At 37.7% G+C, this 24,451-nt stretch overlaps 1 protein-coding gene across 1 annotated transcript in view; it reads left to right on the top strand.

The window, feature by feature from the left end:
* extl3 (exostosin-like glycosyltransferase 3) overlaps nt 1-24,451 on the top strand; it is a 57,213-nt gene that overhangs the window by 21,639 nt on the left and 11,123 nt on the right. The window contains exons 2-3 of the mRNA XM_056481225.1: nt 16,239-18,829; nt 19,646-19,773. Coding sequence (XP_056337200.1) covers nt 16,688-18,829; nt 19,646-19,773 — 2,270 coding nt within the window. The 5' untranslated portion in view covers nt 16,239-16,687. The remainder of the gene's footprint in view (nt 1-16,238; nt 18,830-19,645; nt 19,774-24,451) is intronic.

Below are 24,451 nucleotides of genomic sequence, written 5' to 3'. Positions count from 1 at the left end.
GGCATGGGTCGATCTCCAGAGATATCTGTCCTGGGCCGTTCTTTCTACTTGTCTCCAGGTGTATCCCATCCTCGTGATGTCTGCCTCTAGGTCACATCACCAGGTGTTTTTTGGATGACCTCTCTTCCGCTTCCCTTGGGGATTCCATCGGAGAGCCTGTCTCATGATACTAGATGGTTGTATTGCGTAGGGTGTGCCCTATCCAACCCCATCTTCTGTTCCAGATTTCTGCCTCTATTTAGGGTTGACAGGTCCTTCCCCATAGGTCAGTGTTTTATGATCTTGTCGGGCCAGTGAATGTGTAGAATCTTTCTGAAACAGATGTTGGTCAATGTCTGGATTCTTTGGGTGGTAGTTTTGGTTATCCTCAAGGTTTCGACCTGTACAAAAATGCTGAGTTCACAATGGAGTTGAACACACGGGTCTTTGTGGTCAAAGTAAGTTCTCTCAAATCCCAAAAGTTCTTAAGCTGGCTAAAAGCGGTTCTTGCTTTGCCGAATCTTGCCTTAATCTCTGTATCTGTTCCACCCTACTGGTCGATGATGCTGCCCAGGTAGATAAAAGACAGTACCTCCTCCAGGGAACTTAAACATTGTTTTTTGTGGGGAAAACTCGATTTATGTAAATACTCATGTACGTGTGGACATGGCCAGAGTCAAAATAAAACATGCAGGCAAAACGAGCATGAGAAATGTGAAAGAAACTGGACATTATTTACAATAGTAATCCTCAGCAAACAGTCGTTTTTTATTCATTTGATTTATTTGACTGTCAAAGTGCTAGCAGCCATTGACTTGTGTTTTATGGACCACCAGCTAAAAATCTTTTAGCTAAAAATCTTCTTTAATATTCTACACAAGAAATAGTCACCTACTTTTTAAGTAGCCTGAAGGTAAGCACATTCACAGATTTCTGTTTTTGGGTGAACTATCCCTTAATATGCATTCCTGCTTTATTATGCATGCAATTCCTAGGCATTATCAAGATGCAGTTTTATGATCTGTTCCAAAACTGCTGTACCGTCTTGCTCTGAACTCGCAAATATGCTTCTTTCACATTCCCAGCAAAGTAGATACCTTTAGTGCAGAGCAGAAGTATGTAAACTATGCAGGCAGCCTTTCATTGTAGAATATGCCTAACCTTGCTTCATACAAGATTTTCACACACAAAAAAAGCACAGGAATGATTTTTGTGGATTTTACATTGCGTTTAGCTGTAGTAGCTTCGCATTCAGATGTAAACTTGCTTCTCGTGAGCTTTTATCTGAAGAAAACCAACAGCATTCCTGGTTCCACTGACAGGCATGGCGAGATTGCAGGTAGGGGACAATTTCAGCGTGACTTGTTTGTTTTGTGTTTGCTGGGCATAGATAATTGTCTATGGAAGATGTTATCATCTATCTCATGGGGCGTTTGCTGCTTTGTTTTTGGTAAACAACTTTGGAGCTGATAATGAACCTATTTTTAGGCCTTTTGTATTTTCATAACAACATAAGTAGATTTTTCTCCCAATTCTTGTTATTATAATGTATTTTCAGATGCATTTTTATGGCAAGCCATTCGAATTCTCTCTCTTTCCAAACTGTAGTCGAAAGTGCACAACGAAAAAAAAAAACAATCGAAGATTCAAAGATCTAAAGAAAAAACATTTCCGCAACATAGGAATGCAAACGATTAACCGATTTCACTATTAACCGCTCTTTAACTCCTCATGGTTAATTAATCGTAAAGGCTTCTCAACACCGGGTTTCTGCACGGAACAAAACTTCTGCAACTAAACAAAGTTATGCCAACTATGCGCTAGTTTAAAGTTTCGAGCTTGTACAGCGAGGCTAATACGCACACACTCTGGATTAACTGTGGCTGAGGCTATTAACTAATGGCAGTTCACATATTGCATCTTTTCCACATGCAAGTTAGTTATTTCCGGTATATATATTACTTCTTTTGCGTGTGCAAGTTCGTTATTTCAAATGAAGTGCGCAGCTTGTGCATGTAATCGGTGCAACGCGCTTGCACTTCCAGTCACACCTAGTTGAAAACATCTGGGCTGTGTCCGATATCACCTACTACTCAGTAGGTACTGCATTTGAATTTCAATTTACTACTCGACCGTTGGAAAACTACGTTCTGTATAGTATGAATATGAGTAGTATGAATGGAACTCAGACAGCCCAATCCCAATTCTGCTTTTGTACCCTACCCATTCCCCTTCCCCATGGCCCTTGAAACAGAGTGTGAAAGGGAAGGGCTTCAAAATTTACCCCTAATAAATAGGACACCACTACAGAACCTGCACACGTCGTATGTCATCGCAATCTTTTGATTCATATAAAATCGATGATCGCGACTGCTGTAGTTGTTCCAGTTGTGTTATTTTTGGTATTTATCTTTAGGAAATCACTGAAGGCATATATCATATTATCATAATATAATGTGGCAATAAGATCGTAACTGCACTCTGCACTTACACCGTGGCCATGTTCATCTATGTAAACACACGAAAACAACATAAACGTTATATCAGACACTTTAATAAGGTAAATCCCAGGCACTAGACTTTTCTGACAGGGGATCCAAGTGTCATCGAGTGTCAGTATGATGTGGGACTGCTGTACAGGAGTTATTATTATAGATAATAGATAGCGAAATATAGCGTTTTTTGTTTTTTTTAAAGCATAACGGTAAAACACGAACGCGGTTATGAATGTATTAAAACATATCCACAAAAAATACTAATTGTGCATTTCTTTACTTCCGTGTGCAGCTTTGCTGCCGTTGTAGCTGGTGTATTCTGGGAAATTTTCTCACCCCTTGGTTTTGAGTGAAAAACCTTTGTTTCGAGGGGTATCTAGCCCTTAAGGGGTAAATCAAAACTGGGCCTACATCTGCCATTTTGTCATCATCATATGGCCTACCCGCATCAGTTGTGTCGCTTCACTTCCATTCATGAATTCTCTCGTGGGGCATCATAGGATAGCGTAGCGCGCATCAGATGTGCACTTCATTATCTCGGTGGAAGTAGTAAGTCATCCGGGTACTTCTCGCACTGATGGGTCAGCTTCATACTTTGTATGAATATACACATTTCTACTTTTGTTGAAAAAGGGAAAAAAATACGAAGTGAAAATACAGTTTTGTAATATACTTGATCAAAAGTGCCTTTCGGACAGAGGTTCAGCAGCCTTTGACTACATTTGTTCTCTTTAAAAGGGAAATACTTACATTTACATTATTAAATACTTAAAATATATACATTAGACAAATCATCAGCTTGGAATTATAAGGTTCTGTCTGCGTTCTGAATGATTTTGAGATGATGAGCTTCAAAGTTTTTGCATTCCATATAGCAAACATTTTTTCATTAAAAAGTCTTAAAATGTAAACATACAAGCTTATAAAAAACATCCCATACTGTAAATAAGTTGTAATTTAATAAGAAATAAGAATGCCAATAACTCAATTTTGACAAAAATGTCAGATAGAGCCTTATAATTCTAAGGAGATGAAACACTGTTTTTATTTTTACTTATTTCTTTGTTCTGTCATTTATATTTCACTTGTTTTTAAGATTATTGTTTGCTTTTTATTATTATTATTTTGTGTTGTATTATTTGCTTGGCGACACGGTGGTGCAGTGGGTAGAGCTGTTGCCTCACAACAAGAAGGTCGCTATTTGAGGCCCGGCTGGGTCAGTTGGCATTTCTGTGTGGAGTTTGCATGTTCTCCCCGTGGGTTTCCTCCGAGTGCTCCGGTTTCCCCCACAGTCAAAAGACTTGCGCTATAGGGCAATTGGGTAAGCTAAATCATCTGTAGTCTATGTATGTATGTCCTGGTCCTCCTGGTTGGGGGTTGAGCTTTGGGCTAACAACTCACCTCATAAAATCTAGATGTGCAATAAATAACACTTTAAAATATAAGGAGTTTTCATGTGATTTTCTAAACTAGTAGTGTTTTGAAATTAACGAATGCATAATAACCGTGAAACCGTGTTTATTCTTCACACTATAATCGAACAACCAAAATCCACAATCGTCACATTCCTACCGCAAACAAACACCAAGCCTTCTTGACATCACAAACTTATAAAAAAAAGTCCCTGAAAGTCTTTAAATTTAGCGTCCATGAAAGAGTACAGTGTTTCCCAATGTGTAGTGAACCAAGCTCATCACTATCCTGTTCTTATTCATGTACACACCCTATTAAAAAGGATTTTGGGAGCTAAAGTGTTGGTTGAGACACACCCATAGAAACTGTGTAAATCACTGGTACACAAGGACCAGATTTGAGTACTGCTGGTTTATGTAATATTCAGAGATTGCAAGTGTAGAAAACACTGTAACGTTATTCTTAGAAACTAAAAACTTTTGTCAGCGTCTCGTTTTCATAATGCCATTTCGTCAGGTTGAAGTACAGGTAGGCCTGAGGGAAGACACCGAGCGTGTGCACCAATCATGGGTGAAACGGATAGAAATTAGGCTTGAAATTCTTGCACTGACAGGGCAAACGAGATGCAAATTCGCCTCAAGGCCACTGTAGGAGGTCTCGCGGTGGGACCTGTTAGCGCTTGCTAGACAAAGAAAACCATCCATGCATGGTCATCTGGCAAGACGAATTGTTGGAGGCATCCAGCCTGAGCAGAACTAGATTTAAAGATGAGAAAGTATTCTTGTGGAACCAGTCGATGCAAGAAGATCTCAAAGGGAATTATACTTTGTCTCCTCTGTGCTATTTAAAGCCCAAATGTGTGGCTTCTGAGCCAAAAACTTTGCTTATCCCCGTCTAGGATAATTCACTCATGTTTGATTCATTGCAAAGGGTTCTGATAGATCATGCATAAGTTAATTAAACCCAGCTGTCTCGGTTTTATTTCCCTGAAATATTTGACAGGACTGTCTTCAGTGTAAATGAACAGATGAGATGTGTGATCCAGGAATTTCTTGGTCAAAAATCTTCCATGCTAAGTAAACAACTGGTTTATTTTTCCCTCCCTGCCAATACAGTATGTTAGCAGTGCAGCTTCGCTTTTTATTGATGACTTGGGAAGCAGACCTATTGACCATAAGAGAAGTTTTCAACAATAAATGAACTTATTGGCCTACTTTTCACCTCTGTGGATCGAAACTATAAGGGGGTATGTTTAAAAGTCCCTTTGAAGCTTCACAGTGTTCGATATCTTTCGATATTTTTCATTTGGCCTTATTTACTTCTTTCTCTTTACATCATATTGACACTTCATGCCGCAGAATGCATCAGAGATAATTCAATAAGGCGGGCTGTATTACCTCAGTGGTCCGAATGGCTTCAGCAGTGCATTAGCAGCGGAATGACTCATTGATGGAGTTCTGGAGATCATTTGGGAGAAAGTACTGCCAAATCGTTCCTACACGGAGAAGATGTCCCAAAGTGCAGCTCAACATCTGCCTGATGTTTAAACCGCTTTATGTAGAACATCGATCCAGCTAAAAGCTTGTCCTAGTTAACTTGCGTGCGCGCAAATGCTTCTGCGCTGAGCTGAGTTATTTTATTCGATCTGGACTTTCGTTTACCTTCATTATGGTGTAAAATGAAGATAAATCGGATTATAACAGTGTTATGCCAAATGTTGCTTGCATGTCAAGAAGAACAACAACTCTGAATGAAACATCAGATTTCAGGTTCATGTAAAAGGAAATACACTGATTGTTTTTAAAGGCACAGTATGTAAGATTGTTTTTCATTACAATTGTCAAAAACTACCAGAATAGTCTAATATATTTTACTAAATGATGTACTTGGATCATCCCAAAAGGTTGGAAGAGTCTTCAAATCCAGAGAAACAAGATATTTACCTAGTGAGACAGAGTGTGTGCTGTGTATTCATACTAATGGCATCACAAACACTCTCCGTTTCTGGTTCGGTTTCATAGAAAACAATCAAACTCAACAGATGCTTTAATAATTAGGGGTGTATCAAATTTTCGGCTGCAAAAACTATCGACAGAAAATGGCATTTTTGATTTTTGGCTGAAAATATGGTTATTTGGTAAAAATGTTATGCTGCAACACAATGTGATTTCCGTCAACATGATTTCTGCAGCAGCCCCGTAGGATGGTTAAGACACACCAATACGCCTTTGTTTGTAGTGAATGCACGCCCTCTAGTGGAGAAAATTAAATACTGTGCCTTTATTTAATAGATATTAGTGTAAAACACGCACGTTGCTAAATTGGTGCCTGAATTGATTTTTAGCATGCTAGTATGTGTGTACTTTAATATTTAATAGTGTCAAGCTTATTTCAGACCTCTCACTCTTAACATTAGATATATTAATATTAATGCTCGCCTTATTGAACATCACTTTTAATGTCCATTTCTGCTGATGCAACTTTCATTTCAGCTGGAGAGGAAGTGGGAATAGAGGAAGAGGAAGGGAAATGGAAGTTTTTCTCCTTGGCTGAGAAAACCAGTGTGTGATATTTGATTAAAATACAGAACGAGTTTCTTCTTTTTTTTGTATTTTGTCTGGTCTTTGCACTCTTGGCTTCAAAGCAAATTTCACTCCTAGAAAATTGGTTACCTTGTCATCAGGAAATGTCAGTGCTGCATAAAATATGTTTCCACTGATAATAGGGAATCCATAATTTCCTGCTTTCATCCGTATTTGCTGCTACTCGGCGCATGCAGGGCGCCAGATTGAGGAAATAAAACCTTCCATTTACAAAACTAGTCAAATATTGGCTTGTGGTAAATTTGCTCTCCCTTCACAACCCAGAGGCAGTGTGTGAGGATTAGATGGAGAGTTGTAATTCCAATGAAACTTTCTGGACCTGATCGCAGGTCAGTGTGAAGTTCTTCTTTTGGAAAGCATCCGGTTTCATGTTAATGGCCGCTCAGGCGTGCTGGATCTTGTCTGTTCATGTGGGGAAAAAAGACCCATTTCTACACTTTGCAGCTTTACTTTTTCCCCAAGCGTCCTCTTATAACAGTAGTCAAGGTTTCTTGCACTATAGCAGTCATTTAGATTGCCAAGAGCATTTTTACTCTGCACATTTAATTAAACCGTTTTCTTTCCCCAATTGCTGTTGTTTGAAATGGACATTACTGTTTATTTATCATAGTTAAATCATTTAAATAACCAGTATCACTGCTAATGGATGTGGATTTCAGTTCCAGTACCTGATCATACACCCAGAGCAAAAAGCCAAAAATGTGCATGGCGTGATTTGTTGCAATTTTCAGACCAGCGCATCTGTAATTTTCACGTTTTGCACCACGTTTAAATAGCAAATCCATTTGCACCACTTATGGGTGTGCTGGTCTACAAAGGAGGTGTGTTAAGGTGCATTGTAGGTGTGTTGCTATTTATTATAACTGAAATAGACTGCACAATTGACCAACTAAAAGCTGCTCTAAAGTCCAGCGCAGAGCACGTTAGTTTAAGTCTATGCAAGTCCAATCGCTTACACATTGCATGTACACATAAACATAAATATAAACACCACTGCCTCCATCCCTTTACCTCAGGGGCTTTTTCAGCCTATTCATGACAATCTGCGTTTGTATAATGTTATTGTTACTAGTATTATTTATTACATGCATATTTATATTTGTTTAATAAAAACAAGTTTAGATTCGTCCACCTGTTTGGTTTTGGAGACGTCTGCATCACCATATGGGGCATAAGAACAGGACTTGTGTTTGGAAACGAATCATTTTTTTGACCACACTTCGTTATTATTGTTTATTTATTCGTTTGCTGGAAATTAAAACTGAATTTAGAAATAGTTTTTAAACAAATCTTTGCGCTTAACAAACTAAATTAAATCTGTAGGCTAATGGATGTCTTCAGTGGAGTTCCTTACTCCACAATAGTAATGGAGTAAAGAGTAAAAGTAAAGTAAAGAGAAAGTAAAGAGGCAGAATGGAGGAGGCGCGTTCTTTATCCTCGCTATGCAGATGGTCTGTTTAACTGTTTTCTCGCTAGTGAAGCGTTCAGTTTTTCCACTTACAATGTCCGCCATGTAATGCGCCATGGTGTGACGCAGCTGACTCTTAAAGGGAATGTGAGATGAGACTCTGATTGGTTTAATGCACATTATGCTCAAAACACACCCGTAACTCATTCGAAGAAAAAGCTCAACCCTGTTAGACCATGCACCGGGGCGCAGAGCGTATTTGTCCGTCTTTAAAATGGCAAAAGTGGATTCGGACACGTCCTTAATGCTTTTGCACCATGCGCTTTAGGCTTTGCACCTAGATCATTAAAATAGAGCCCGTAAAGTTAGTAAGATTTGATTGGATAAAAATAAAAAAAAACAGTAATGTTGAGAAATATAGTTTCCAATAAAAAAAAAAAAAAAAAAAAATATATATATATATATATATATATATATATATATATATATATATATATATATATATATATATATATATATATTATTTTTTATTTATTTATTCATTTATTTTTTCGAATATATTAAAAAATGTTGGAAACTCTAGTGTCCAGTGTCAAAATGATCCACCAGATGTCATTCAGATATGCTAATTTGATGTTCAACCTTTCTTATTACTGTCAATGTTTAAAACTGTTGAAGCAGTAATGCTTTTGACAAGAATGTGATCTGATTTAAATGAATTATTTGTAATAATGTTTAACAGTTTTACAATTTTTAAAAGATTTTTACTGTCAGTTTTGCATTAAATTGTTAAATTATTGTATATTTCAGGATGGTAAGTCGGATTAAATACTTTAACATATTATTAAATGAATTTTCTTTTTTGCTTATGAAAATATTTTCTGTTCAAATAAGCCTATTCTGAAAGAGGTGAAAAAAACAGCCGTCTTTTCTGTTGCATAACATGACCAGATTTTAATCTCTGTGTTTCAGAATTTGCATGTTTTTAGTGCATTAACATCTCAAGCATATGCTGCTATTCTCTGAAGTTAGTGTAAAAACATGAGTAACAAATAATAAAGCACTGAAAGGAGGTAAAATAATAATGAATCTTACTGATTATTTGCTCACCCCTAAGTTGCTTTAAACCTCTATGAATGTTTTTCTTTATTTTCTGAACTTGAAGTTATTGCAAAGGATGCTGGTGAGAGCAATTCCAGCATTATGGATGTGACACTAGCAGTAAAAACTCAAATCATAATTCACAGAGAATGTGTATGCTAACACTATATTGAAACATGTTTATATTTTCCAAAACTACTAACCACAGAGTTATGAGATCAGAATTTCAATCGTTAAACTTTTTTTAATAGATTAAATGAGGGAAAAAAACATGCATTATGGATTTTACCCAAATAGTTTGTGAGTTAACAGTCTCTAATAGAAATTCTGTGAATTAAACTGCACAACCCAAACGAAATAATGCTAATCAAAAGGATAAGAGTCTGCTCACTATAGAACAAACATGATTGATTTTATTTTATTTGACATTTTTTCATTTATGAGGGAAAGGTTTGTTTATGGATGTGACATCTCTCTGTTATGGATGTGACCGATGTGAAATTGGCTCTTGTGTGACATTAGTAAATCAAATAGAATTGTTTAAACACATTGAGAGAGACATTTTCGAGTATTTTTACAGTACTGTAAAATACAAGCCTACACAAAATACGCTGTTTTTTTTCATGGCAAGCTTGATATTTGCATGGAATTGCTCGCAACTAATCATCTGATAGTTCCTTTTCACTTCTATAGTAGGAAAAAAAGGTGTCCGGTTACTAACATTCTTCAAAATATCTTCTTCGTTATTCAGCTGAAGATGGAAGTCTCGTAGGTCTTGAGCAACTTGAGTAAATCGTGACAGAAATATTAATTTCCGGGGCGAACTATCCTTTTAATCAGTAAAAGGTCACAAAGAATTATTATCCACTTCAGGTGTTCGGAGTGTAAGTGCTTTAAGAGCCCCAATTTGTCCCTTAGCATCAGCGTCTGTCTCTCATCACTTTAACATTTCTCTGGAGATCTGGAGTAATTAATCTAAGGAGAGGAGAGTGCCCTTCTCGATCACGTCGTTCAGGTCTGCTGAGCTGTAAGTGGAGATCTCATTTGTGCTGGAACTAAATTTGTGAGCCACTACAAAAAAAAGTACATCTGAAAAGTTTGTCGTTTTTTTAATTTATTTATTTATTTTTTGTAATATAGATAATTGTAAGCATATAAAGCTGAACAGTACTGTTTATAGTGTACCATGAAATTGACAAGTGAGCAATTCCATGCAAACATCAGCCTTGCGTTGAAGAAAATCAAGTTTTCACTAAAATAGCGGAACCATTTCTACACAAAACACTCAAAAATGTCTCTGTCAAGGTTTTTAAACTATTTTATTTGATTAACCAAAGTCACACAAGTGCCAATTTCACTTCTGTCACATCCATAGCGGAGAGACGTCACTTCCATAACCAAACTTTTTCCTCAAATACAAAAATGTCAAATAAAATCAATCATTTTTGTTCTATAGTGAGCCGACTCCTGTCCTTTTGATTAGCATTGCTTCTTTTGGTTTATGGAGTTTAATTCACAGAATTTCTACAAAGTATGTTGTGTACTGTAGACTTTTTTTTGGTCACATCCATAACGCATGTTTATTTTCCTCATTTAAAATATAAAAAATGTTTACAGATTGATATTTTTTCTTATCCCAGAACTCTGGAGCTGTTTTGGACAACAGATGTTTCAGGATAATGTTAACATGCTTGACATGACAAAAGTCTTGTCGTTGATCCCAGTTGTAAGAGCAACAATAATAATAACTTGACTTCTAGTTGATCATTTGGAAAAGTGACAGAAGGTTGGTTTTTCTGATGAATCATCTGTTGAGCTGCATCCCAATCATCACCAATACTGCAGAAGACCTACAGGAACCCACATGGAGCCAAGATTCTCACAGTTATCAGTCAAGTGTGGTGAAGGAAAAATCATGGTTTGGGGTTACATTCAGTATAGGGGCGTGCGAGAGATCTGCAGAGTGGATGGCAACATCAACAGCCTGAGGTATCAAGACATTTGAGCTGCCCATTACATTACAAACCACAGGAGAGGGCAAATTCTTCAGCAGGATAGCGCTCCTCATACTTCAGCCTCCACATCAAAGTTCCTGAAAGCAAAGAAGGTCAAAGTGCTCCTATATTGGCCAGCCCAGTCACCAGACATAAACATTGAGCATGTCTGGGGTAAGATGGAGGAGGCACTGAAGATTAATCTAAAGGATCTTGATGAACTCTGGGAGTCCTGCAAGAACGCTTTCTTTGCCATTCCAGATGACTTTATTAATCAGTGATTTGAGTCATTGCAGAGATGTATGGATGCAGTCCTCCAAGCTCATGATGGAGTCAGACACAATATTCATTCTGTTTCCACTGCAGCATGACTTTCTATTCTATGCTGAACATTATTTCTGTTAAGTGACAAGACTTTAGTCTAAGCAAAGTCAGACCTTACTGTCCTAATTAAATCATTAAAAATCAAGGCATGATCATATATATATTTTTTTGGTAAAATAATCTAGAGGCCTTTACCTTTCATATAAGCCACTTCTGATACCAAATGATCAACTAGAACTCAAGTTATTATTTGTTGTTCCTAAAACTTAGGCAAGACTTTTGCCAGATAGTGTATACTTTCTATGTAATTTCATGTATAGGTTTTTTCTGCAAATGTCACATCCATAACACTGGAATTGCTCACATAGTCTTGTCCCCCAAAATGGAAAATTCAGTTATTATTACCCCCCATGTCGTTCCAATACCCTGAGATCTTTATTTATTTTCAGAACACAAATTAAGATATTTAGATGAAATCTATGAGCTCTCTCACCCTCCATAGACAGCGATTTTCCTGAGATCTTCAAAGTACAGAAAAGAAACATTGTCAACTAGTCAAGTTCATTATCATAAGCCCAATGGGCAATTATTGGTGCAGCATATAATCTATAAACATCACACAAGACAAACAAAACAAGTAACAACACAAATCTCAGATTTTCTCACAGAAGTCTTACAGCAGTGGGAATAAAGTAAACATATCTAGTGTTTTTCATTTTAGGCATGCTATAAAGTCTAGCATTTTCAACACATTAAAATATTATAGAGGGAATAGCGATGCATTTCGAAAGTCTCAGAATCGATGCAGAATCAATTTGTAATGCATTCCCCCCAAAAAATACCCCCTTGAATATTGAGTCTGTCACAATACTGCACATTTGTATGCAAAATATCCATCTACTCTCAAATTGTACATTTGTATTGTGTTCCTATTTGTAAAACAGTCCATGGGACTTTAGTGGTTCAACTGTGATCATACGAAGCTCCAAGAACACTTTAGTGCACCAAAAAAAGCTGAAAAATTACTTTGTTCGCAAATGTCTTCCGCATCAAATCAAGGTGCATTTTTACTATGGTAAATACGACCCTTATGTGTTGCACTGCTGACTCCATTGTTAGTATGCCCATAGTAAATGCGCATCCTCACCTGACATGGCGAACAAAATTATTATTTTTTTGCATACAAAAGTATTCTTGGAGCTTCATATTAGTGCTGTGTGATTTGGGGAAAATCTCTCATTGCAATTTTTTATTTATTTATTTATTTTTGATTTATTTAGATTTGATTTGCGATTTAATTTTAAAGTCAAGCTTCAGCTCAATAATCTGTATCGTAGCTTCTTAATGCTCCCAGTGCCTTCGTAATGTTTTTTCATATGGTGTAACAGCTGCAAACAACTCTGAAATGGTACTTTGCCATTGCTAGCTACTAGATCGAGCGCCTCTGGCAATTCTTTTAGTTGACGTTTTAGCAAGACACTCCTCATATAGCTGCCTGTGGTGCTTTTTAGGTGCTGGTTGTTGTATTTGCCCTTGCTGTGGCAACAATTCTGCAACAACTCTTACAAATGACCTGTTTTTGTTCGGTGTCTGTTACTTGGAAATCAAAATATTCCCATATTACCGACCTGCTGATATGAATCGATCTATTAATGCTTCTGAAGTTATTATAATATGAATAATATAGAATATATTTAGAGTATATATATTTCATATCGTAGCCTCTTTTGATTAGCTAATCGCATTGTTTCAAATAGCGATTTTTCAATTTCGATTAATCGCACAGCCCTACTTCATATGATCAAAACACGATTTAAAAATACACAAATCCAATTAGTAAATTCAAAACACAATGAAATAAATACAAAGATCAAATTCGTAAGTTCAGAAAATAAATTAAAAACACAAATCCAATTCGTAAATTCTAAAGAAGATTAATGAATGCACAAATCCAATTCGTAAGTCTAAAAAGATTCACAAATACAGTAATCTAATTGTAAATTCAAGACACAATTAAAAAATACACAAATTCAATCCGTAAACTTAAAACCCGATTTAAAAATAATTCCAATTTGTAAATTCAAAACGCATTGAAAAAATACACGCATCAAATTCGTAAGTTCAAAAAACGATTTAAAAATACAAAAATCCAATTCGTTAATTCAAAACAAGATTCATAAAAGCACATCCAATTGGTTTGGCGAAATTTATTATTTTTACCTGTGTCTTGTAATTTTCACTCGAATTGTTGGTTTACAAATTTACGAATTAAATTTTGTAAATGTGATCTGTGCTGTGCGTGTAGGAATTTTCCATTCCTGTATTATTTTTGAGGCTGATCTGGCTCCATAGATACTGTTGCCCTAAAAAATGAAATACATATTTTAAAAAAAACACATATAGCATAGGACAGGTATAAAAGAAAATTTTAGCGGTTTTAAAACCTTGGCTTTTCCAAACCGCAGTAAACCTATCATCCCATGCCTACATATGATTATGCATCTCCACTACAGCACCAGTGGCCATGTCACAATCTGTTCCATTAAAGGCGAAATTATCCCTCTATGTCCTCTCATCCAGACATAATGAAGCTCTCTGAAATCTTGCGTGGCTTTTACTGATGGCTGCATTGGGCACATCTAGCAGTGACGGTCACTAGAGGCGATTCACATGTCTTTTTTTCCCTGTACACATGCCTTATGGAGTGTTTGCTCTGTGGGTTTGTTTTAGAACAGCTGCTAATGCTTGGAGCTAGCTGTCAGCATACCAGATAATGTGTTCAGTGAATAAGACAAGCCTGTGAGGTCATTCTGAGCACTGCCAGTTGGTTTCCTATGTAATAAATGGGTGTGAACTGTTTTCGTGTGTGTGTGTGTGTGTGTGCGTGTGCGTCATGTGCAAAAGACATCTCTTGCCAATTGCATATTGTAATTGCTAATTAGAATCGTGATTTGACTAGAGAGTTTCTAAACAAATGCAGGCATAAATGCTTGGCCGACACATTATAAATGTATAATTTTATAGTAGATATATATTTTTACAGACACAATAGTCAAGGGAAGTATTTTTTAGGGGAATGCATTAGGGATGTGGCAAATACATCTTTGACAAATGTTGTCAAAGAGATTGTCAAAGTGCATCGCTATTCCCACTATAAATGAATTTGAGTTTAGTTTTTAACATCTGATGGGCTCTTGGCTAGATTTTAACAGCTGATGGCGCTCTAGGTTATTTTTTTTTAACAGCAGATGGCGCTCTAGGCTAGTTTTTAACAGCATATGGCACTCTAGGCTAGTTTTTAACAGCAGATGGCGCTCTAGGCATGTTTTTAACAGCAGATGGCACTCTAGGCTAGTTTTTAACAGCATATGGCACTCTAGGCTAGTTTTTAACAGCAGATGGCGCTCTAGGCATGTTTTAACGAGAGTTGATGCTCTAGGCTAGTTTTTAACCATGCACTCAAATGGCCAATGGGAATAGTGCTTCAAATCAACAAAGTTGGCTTTTATGTCATTAGATTGATGTAAACACGGCTCACTATCAACACTTGCTTAAATATGCTTTTTAACTTTATTTCTGATTATTTTAAAGAGCATCGATGATGAAAACCATCTTTTGTAAGCTGTTTGGACAGGAATGGGTATAGTGTGTCCACAGCCATATTGGAGTGATATAAAGACACTAAGTCTCTTTTTTTGAAATGTCTTGATGTTAAAACAGGATCCAAATCCCTCCCATTTTGAGGCCGACCTCAATGTGACATAGGATTGTGGTTTCCCCGCCCACCACGTGCATAATCATATCGACAAGATAAGACGTGCGCAAAGCAATTGGGATTAAAAGATCTGTTCAGCTCTCTGTGATCATCAATCATCATCAAATGTGGTCAAGAATGAGTTTTACAAGTTTAAAACTTTTTTAAACAGTGTGTGTTTATAATTAATTACATCGATTTTACTGTCTCTATCAGCACAGCCGCATGTCTGTACAATTATAAAAGATGACACTTCAATCCCAATTTATGGACATTAAATCAGGCTTATTTTGTACATTAACATAATGGATATCCATACAGCAGTGGATAGTAACGTGTATTTGATCACATTTGTGTGCAAAAACAGTGCAAATGTAATTGTGTGTGACTCATTGTTGTAACTCCATAACAAATACATCAAATAATACTCATTGGGAAAGTTCTTACTGTAGTATATCTCACACATTACTTGAGATCTGCTTCCTTCATGTCTGTCACTGTGCTGATTATCTGACGCAGCCGAGGCGGAGATTGATGCACACTCTGACTGGCACGTGGGAACAGTAAGTGGGGAGAACCAGCATTAAAGTCACGGGCAACAAAAGCAGCTACATTGTGTTTAGAGCAGAAAATTCTAATGTTCTGAAAGGTAAAATAAATAATCTGATGTGTGTTTTGAGCGGAAACTTTACAGACACACTCTGAAGATACAAAAGACTTGCCTTAAATCTCAAAAAGGGGTAAAATAGATGTCCTTTAAGTTCAAGTGATGTTTGAAAGGAAATGGATTCAAGTATAACTGTTTGTAAAGCCTAGAGCACCATCTTAAAACTAAGTTCAGAATCTACTCAAGCGAGAATTGCAATGTATTTTGACAATCTCAGAATCAATGCAGAATTAATTTCCTGAATATTGTTTCACCACAGCTCTGGAATGCATAGATATAAGTGTCTGCACTCGTGTACTTGTGTGCAATCTGTTTCAAGCTTTGCACTTGATGAAGATTGATCTGTCTTCAGAATAATGATAAACACATCTGTCATATTAATTTTATATCGAAGTGAATAATGCAGATTTCCTTTACCACCAGTCATATCAGATAACCCAGGAATGTCTTTGAAAAACTTGCTTTGTGCAAATAACTGACTCTTGCTTTCTGTTTTATAGATTGGATGCTAGTGGATGGCATGCAGCATCTTCAGGAGAATACAGCGCACTGTGGCCAATTCATGAATTTCAGCTAAAAGAATGACTGGAGTATGACGTCTCAAAGGAAAATGCAGATCAGCCATGCCTCCTTTGCTGATCTCCATCAAGGGCACTCATTTTATACTGTTTTCTGGGACTCTCCCTCATCTCTTGGGTAGTTTCAATTTCAACAAATATTATATAACACGGAAAAACGTATCATTTCAGGACGATAATATTTTGTAACAAGAAAGATGAAATTTCCTTTTATTCAAAGTCCCAGTTAAAACAAATCACATACATCAAGAGCTCCAACAAGGGGTAAAACTCAAACTGTGTACAGCACAGATGAGGTTGCATTATGGCAGCTGAATCTCCTAAACAGCTGCATTCACATATTTCGTTCGGAGGAGAGTGATAGTTGTACAATGCAGCGAAACGGAGGCATCGTTGGGAACGGTGGCCAGCCATGGGTACTGAGGCGAGTACGGCTCACCTGGCTCAGTTTCATGCTCTTCTTCATCCTGGTCTTCTTCCCTCTCATTGCACATTACTACCTCACCACAATAGATGAAGCAGGAGGACCAGATAAGCGAATCTTTGGCCCAAGACCTGGAGGAGAGTTGTGTGAAGCGAAGCATGTGCAAGACCTTTGTCGTATACGGGAATCTGTCAGTGAAGAGCTACTTCAGCTTGAGGCAAAGCGTCAAGAGCTCAATGGCGAGATAGCCCGACTTAACCTACGCATCGAGGCCTGCAAACGTAGTATCGACAGTGCCAAACAGGATTTGCTACAACTCAAAAATGTCATCAGCCAGACGGAGCACTCTTACAAGGAACTTATGGCACAAAACCAGCCAAAATTGTCATTGCCAGTAAGACTTTTACCAGACAAGGATGATCCTGGTTACCCTCCTCCAAAGTCATCCCAAAGCTGTCGATTGCATTCTTGTTTTGATTACGCTAGATGTCCTCTTACATCTGGCTTCCCTGTCTATGTTTATGACACAGGATCATACCCTTGGGGTGAAAAGTTGGACCCTCTTGTCAAACAAGCTTTTGCGTCATCTGTCAAAAGCAGTGTATATGTGACCGATAATCCAAACATTGCTTGTCTGTACATAGTTCTTGTTGGGGAAATACAAGAATCACCCTCCTCCCTGCCTGCTTTACCTTCAGACCTTGAAAAACAACTTAAGGCTTTGCCGTATTGGAGGTCGGATGGTCACAACCACCTGCTTGTACACCTTTCCATAAATTCTCTGACACAGAACTTCCTCTACAATGTGAGCACAGGACGAGCAGCAGTGGCACAGTCTACCTTTTTTGAACGACAGTATAGAGAAGGTTTTGACTTGGTGGTGTCTCCTCTAGTCCATGCTCTGTCTGAGCCTAACTTCTTGGAGGTGCCTCCGCAAGTCCCAGTTAAGAGGAAGTACCTCTTTACCTTTCAGGGAGAAAAAGTTGAGTCTTTAAGAAGCAGTTTGCTTGAAGCCCCTCCACAATCCTTTGAAGAGGAAATGGAAAGTGATCCACCAGCAGACTATGACGATCGAATCATTGGCACACTTAAAGCTGTACAGGACAGTCACCTAGACCAGGTTCTTTTGGAGTTTACTTGCAAGAATCAAGCCAAGCCAAGTTTACCAACAGAGTGGGCATTGTGTGGCAAGCGTGAAGATCGTTTAGAGGTACTCAAAGTCTCTACATTTGCCTTGGTAATATCTCCAGGTGATGGCCAGCTGGTGGCATCTGCTGGCTGTAGCATGAGACTTTTTGAGGCTTTGGAAGTTGGGGCAATACCTGTGGTACTTGGTGACCACTCAAAATTGCCCTACCATCATCTCATACGCTGGAGTGAGGCAGTCATAATGGTGCCAAAACCTCGCATTACGGAACTGCACTTTCTCTTGCGTAGCATCTCAGACAATGATCTTCTTGCTATGCGACGACAAGGACGGTTTCTTTGGGAGACCTATTTCTCCACCTCTGAAAGCATCTTCAATACCATTCTGGCTAGTGTGCGCACCAACATCCAGATCCCAGCAGCACCCATACGTGAGGAACCTGCTCAGGAGATTCCTCACAAAGCTGGAAAGTTGGCAGGGACCGATGCTAACCTGGCAGACAATGGTGACTTAGATCTTGGGCCTGTTGAAGTAGAGCCTCCTTACGCTTCACCACGTTTCTTGCGCAACTTCACCTACACAGCTGCTGATGTCTACCGCACCTGGAATCGTGCACCCGGCCCTTTCCACTTATTCCCACATACTCCCCTGGACCCTGTACTTCCCTCAGAGGCCAAGTTTTTGGGGTCAGGAACTGGTTTCCGCCCAATCGGTGGAGGTTCTGGTGGATCTGGTAAAGAGTTCCAGGCCGCTCTTGGTGGTAACGTCCCACGGGAGCAGTTCACTGTGGTCATGCTTACTTATGAACGAGAGGAGGTTCTTATGAACTCACTGGAGAGACTAAATGGCCTTCCTTATCTCAACAAAGTGGTAGTGGTGTGGAATTCCCCCAAACCACCATCTGATGATCTCATTTGGCCAGATATTGGTCTGCCTATTGTGGTAAGCTTATAGTATTCTTTTTTAATTGTATTTATCATTATGATTTATTTTTACTGAGCTTAAAAGCAACACCCTATTAAAGACAGTTCACCAAAATACCATAGATGGAAAAATGAATGCTATGAAAGTCTATGTTTTCAGCTTTCTTCAAAATAGCTTCTTTTGTGTTCAACCAAAGAAATACAATCTCAAACAAGTTTGGAGCAAGTAAAAGATGAGTAAATGGTGACATTTCATTTTTGTATGAACTATTGCAGCCTAGCATCACAGTGGCAGGTTTTGCACAGCCAGGCACCACTTGCTGAAGAAAAAAAGAAATCTTGTTAAGCTTGTTATTAGCTGGAATTCTCGAAGGCTTAAATATGATAGAACCTCCCAAGCATTGCATTCTGCTGTAGATTTGGTCTGCTCTCTCTGCTGTCTTTGAAGCGTAGCTTTCATGTCTCTAGGCAGCAAGCCAAATTAGTTCTGGTGATATTAAAGGAAACAGTGCTGTATTAGTCCCATAGAAAGGTTATACTTTGAAATGAAAACCCAAATAGAATGCTGAAGTACCCCAAGTTTCTTACTGTCTTCTTTCTTTGAGAAGTAGCCTGGAACTTGAAAATTGAGTATCTTTAATTATGGAATGAGGGTCGCAAAGTTTGTTAGAACTAGAAGCTTTATTTGGTTTTCAAAACTAGTCATATGTTTTGATTTGGTGTATTTTGGATTCATAAGGCTTTATGTAATTGGCAGACCCAGTGAAATCTTTTTGTAATGGCATGTTGTTCACAATATGGCGTAATGACTCAACAGATGGCCTTTTCTCTGCAGGTGGTACGCACCGGGAAGAACAGCTTAAACAATCGCTTCCTTCCTTGGGATGCAATCGAGACTGAGGCGATTTTGTCTATAGATGATGATGCCCATCTTCGCCATGATGAAATCATGTTTGGCTTCAGGTAAGTTGTTTTTTTTTTTTTTTTTTTGGGGTGAAGCAAGATTTTAGCATAGATTTGAATGGTAGGTTTTTTTTTCTCAAAGCAAATATTTCCGAGTCAGTGTATTGGCAAGGCAAGTTTACTTATAAAGCACATTTCATACACAATGGTAATTAAAAGTGCTTTACATAAACAAGAATAAAAAAAATAAGAAAAAACCAACTAAAATGATTAAAAACAGATTAAAATGTGTTAAAACAGGTTTTAAAGGAATGAAAAAGAAAAGACAGACATAATAGTGCGATCTGTAGGACGTAGCACAGTGCTCATTCAGTAAAGGCACAGCTAAACAGGTGTGTTTTAAGTCTTGATTTGAATGTACCGAATGTTGGAGCACATCTGATCATTTCTGGAAGCTGATTCCAGCAGCGGGGGCGTAGTTACTGACAGCTTTGACTGAACTTCTGGGATTTCTAATTTACTTGATCCTAATGATCTGAGGGATCTGCTAGGTTTGTATTCAGTGAGCATATCTGTAATTTATTGAGGTCGTAGGCCATTTAGTGATTTATAGGCAAGTAATAATACTTTAAAATCTATTCTGAATGTAACTGGGAGCCAGTGTAAAGACCTGAGGACAGGTGTGATGTGCTCTGATTTTATGGTTCTAATCAGAATCCTGGCAGCAGTGTACTGGATGAGCTGCAACCGTTCTTTTTGGGAAGGCCAATGAGGAGTCCATTACAGTAATCCACCCTGCTGCTGATAAAAGCATGAACAAGTTTCTCTAAATCCTCACTGGAGACAAAGCATCTAATTCTTGCAATGTTTTGAGAGGATAGTATTCCGACATAGTTACTGCTTTGATGTGACTACTGAAACTCAGATCTGACTCCAGAGTCACATCAAGATTCTTGACCTTATTTTTTGTTGTTTGACTCCTAGAGCCAATATACATACACTGAATATTATCTAAAATTGCAAACTGTACTAAGTTTGTCTGCTCATATGTTTAAAAGATCATCTTTTATATAGAATAGTGCCTGTGATACTATGGCTCTAGTATTTTTGCTCCTTTTACAGTGTTATGCTGTTTCATTTCTATCCTTTATATTATCAGAAAAGAATGTGAAACATTTTTAATGAAAACAGAACCTCCCATGATGTCACTGCTTTGGGCTGAAGTATGTTTAGAAATAATAAATTCAGATTTATGAAGCAAGAAAAGCTAAATATTTCTGTTGGACAGATGATCTGTATTTTCACCTCCGTCTGTACATATTAAGAGTATCAGGTTTTTTAATTTGCACATCTGTATGCCAATTTAAATGTTTCTGAGCAGTTGTCATGTGTTCCTTGAGGGTTTATGCAGTCAGTCATGTGACGGTGAGAGTTTAAACCAACAGCTGCAAATTCAGTTTTTAGTTTGTGGAATTGGAAGCATCTGATCTGATAAAACTTGTCTTTCCCTCCTGTGTACCTCAGTGTTTACAGTGCTTGCAGGTTCAGACGTTGGCAAGATGACATGATGGGAGATTTGATTTTGGTGGAGCTTGGTGTGTTTGTCTGGATCTGTTTGTTTTTGGGGTAAAAATAGTCAAGTCGGTGATCTTTATTTGTTGAACACTGATATTGCCCTATAATGGATTTATAAATGTTGTAGAATTGGTCTGAATTGGTTTCATTATTCTTATGTATCCTTTAAAATGTAGTAAAATGTTATTGGATCTTTTCTTGCTGCGAAAGTCAGGTTTACAGTTGTTATAATAATACAACTGCTGTGTTTTTGTCACACGTGAACAATACAAAATTCAGGTTTAAACAAAGTCCAAAATGTTTTGAGCTCATCTCCCTTCAGCCTATTACAGTAAAGTCACAATACAAGTCACAATACTATAAAAACAAACATCCTGTAAGATTCAGAGCTCAAAACTGTACGTTAATTACTGTGATGGTTGAGTTTAAGGTTGGGGTAGGTGAAGATGTTAATAACTATGATGGTTGGGTTTAGGTGTGGGAAGGTGTAGACATTAATAACTGTGATGGTTGGGTTTAGGGTTGGGGAAGGTGTAGACATTAATAACTGTGATAGTTTGGTTTAAGGTTTGCAAGGTGTAGACGTTAATAACGATGATGGTTGGGTTTAGGGTTGGGGAAGGTGTAGACGTTAATAACTGTGATGGTTGGGTTTAGGGTTGGGGAAGGTGTAGACGTTAATAACTGATGGTTGGGTTTAGGGTTGGGGAAGGTGTAGACGTTAATAACTGTGATGGTTGGGTTTAGGGTTGGGGAAGGTGTAGACGTTAATAACGATAATGGTTTGGTTTAGGGTTGGGGAAGGTGTAGACGTTAATAACTGTGATGGTTGGGTTTTGGGTTGGGGAAGGTGTAGACGTTAATAACTGTGATGGTTTGGTTTAGGGTTGGGGAAGGTGTAGACGTTAATAATGATGATGGTTTGGTTTAGGGTTGGGGAAGGTGTAGACGTTAATAACTGTGATGGTTGGGTTTAGGGTTGGGGAAGGTGTAGACAATAATAACTGTGATAGTTTGGTTTAAGGTTTGCAAGGTGTAGACATTAATAACGATGATGGTTTGGTTTAGGGTTGGGGAAGGTGTAGACGTTAATAACTGTGATGGTTGGGTTTAGGGTTGGGGAAGGTATATGTTAATAATGATGATGGTTTGGTTTAGGGGAAGGGCTTCAAAATTTACACCTAAGAATTGGGACAGCACCTGCACACGTCATCAGATGTCATCACGATCTCTTGCTTCATGTGAGATCGACGATCGCGACTGCTGTAATTGTTCCAGTTGTGTTATTTTTTGGTATTTATTTTCAGGAAATCACTGAAAGCATACATTATGCTATCATAATGATCTAATGTGGCAATGATGGTTTGGTGTAGGGTTGGGGAAGGTGTAGACATTAATAACTGTGATGGTTGGGGAAGGTGTAGACATTAATAACTGTGATGGTTGGGGAAGGTGTAGACATTAATAACTGTGATGGTTGGGGAAGTTGTAGACATTAATAACTGATGGTTGGGGAAGTTGTAGACATTAATAACTGATGGTTGGGGAAGTTGTAGACAGAGATGTATAGTAACAAAGTAGAACTACTTCACTACTGTACTTAAGTACTAAAAGGCAGTATCTGTACTTTACTGGAGTATTGTTTTTTTCTCCTACTTCCACTTTTACTTAAGTACATATTTTCGATGAGTTTAATACTTTTACTCCGATAGATTTTTTATGAGCTGCATCGTTACTCGTTACTAGAGGTGTCAAAATGGTCGATATCGGTTCAGTAATAGATCATAACGGGTTATTACGTACTGACGTCATTTATCTCCTATGTGCGGTGTCGCAATACTATGGCGAAGGACGGAGGCGCGAGGGCGAGTGAAGGCGGCACAGCACACGAGCCGCTATTTCACTACTACAGAGAAATGTTGTGAGACTCAACTGTTCATCTCCTCTTGGCTGTTAAAGCGATACTTGTGGATCCAGACCTGGGCGTGTAGGAGGTGCAAGTTTTCTCCACTGTGTCTATTATAGATTACCTGTGATAACCGCGTATTATACATACATAGACTGTAACCGCGGCTGTTCTTCCCGCCATCAGTGAACAACGCTTTCATTTCTAAAGCCGATAGCGGCCCTTTCTGTTGAGAAGGTGAAGACAATAACCAGTCAAAGGGGTGTAAGACCTCGCCTGTCAGCGTTTAAAAAGCAGGCGGGTGAATATTTACATTAGTTTATTTGCTATAAATGCTCATGCTGTCTTCTGTGCATGAGTTTTGTTTGATACATTCAAAAAGAGTGTTTTCTTTGAGCGGGTCAAATTAAGATTACAGTTCATATATATTAATGCTGTATTAAAGGACACAATTGTATTACAAGTAACCATTTAACTGTCTCACCAAGAAAAAAACCAATAGAATTTTTTTATTTATTGCATTTCTTAACTCCTAATGTCGCTAGTTAACACAATCAATACATTTTCCCCCAACACATCCCATAATTTCTAAAATATCAGCCTCTACCAAATGGTTGAGATGTTGGTTTATGGTAAAAGTACCAGAATGAATAAATATACTAGAAAAATATGAAAAATATGAAGTTTAAGACCAATTTAATTAAAACATAATCAAAATGAAACATTTTTGAATACTAAATCATAGCCATAAGCCATAAAATATTTCAGATTTTCATTTAACACAGTAATATACACGTTTTCTTTTTTTTACAATAAAATCAAAATCAAGTGAATTAGACCGTTCGTTTACAGCGTTTACAACCAGTAAATTGTGCTCTGAAAATGGGTTTCAATAGCATTTTGAGTGGATTATGGACTGTTTTTGTGACACACAACTTTGAAAGGTGTGTGTTAAAGCTGTTATAATCTGTCAGATCTGTGGTTCAAGCGTGAGAGAAAAACAGTATTGCAAGTCATGTTTCTTTTCGTTCTGCTTAATGACGTGCCCCCAAAAAAGAGATTTAAAATAAACAAAACAATATGATGTCTTTTGACTGCATTCTTTAATAACTACATTACACAATACTTGTACTTTTACTTTCAGTACTTGAGTAGTAAATTTTGAAATAAACTACTTGCAATACTTAAGTACAAAAAATGTTGAATACTTTAGTACTTCCACTTAAGTATGGTGCTTAAACAGCACTTTTACTTCTA

Source organism: Danio aesculapii, chromosome 20 (assembly GCF_903798145.1).
Source record: "Danio aesculapii chromosome 20, fDanAes4.1, whole genome shotgun sequence".
NCBI classification, from domain to species: Eukaryota; Metazoa; Chordata; class Actinopteri; order Cypriniformes; family Danionidae; genus Danio; species Danio aesculapii.
Note: the sequence above shows the minus strand (reverse complement) of the source record. Positions and strands in the feature narration are given on the sequence as shown.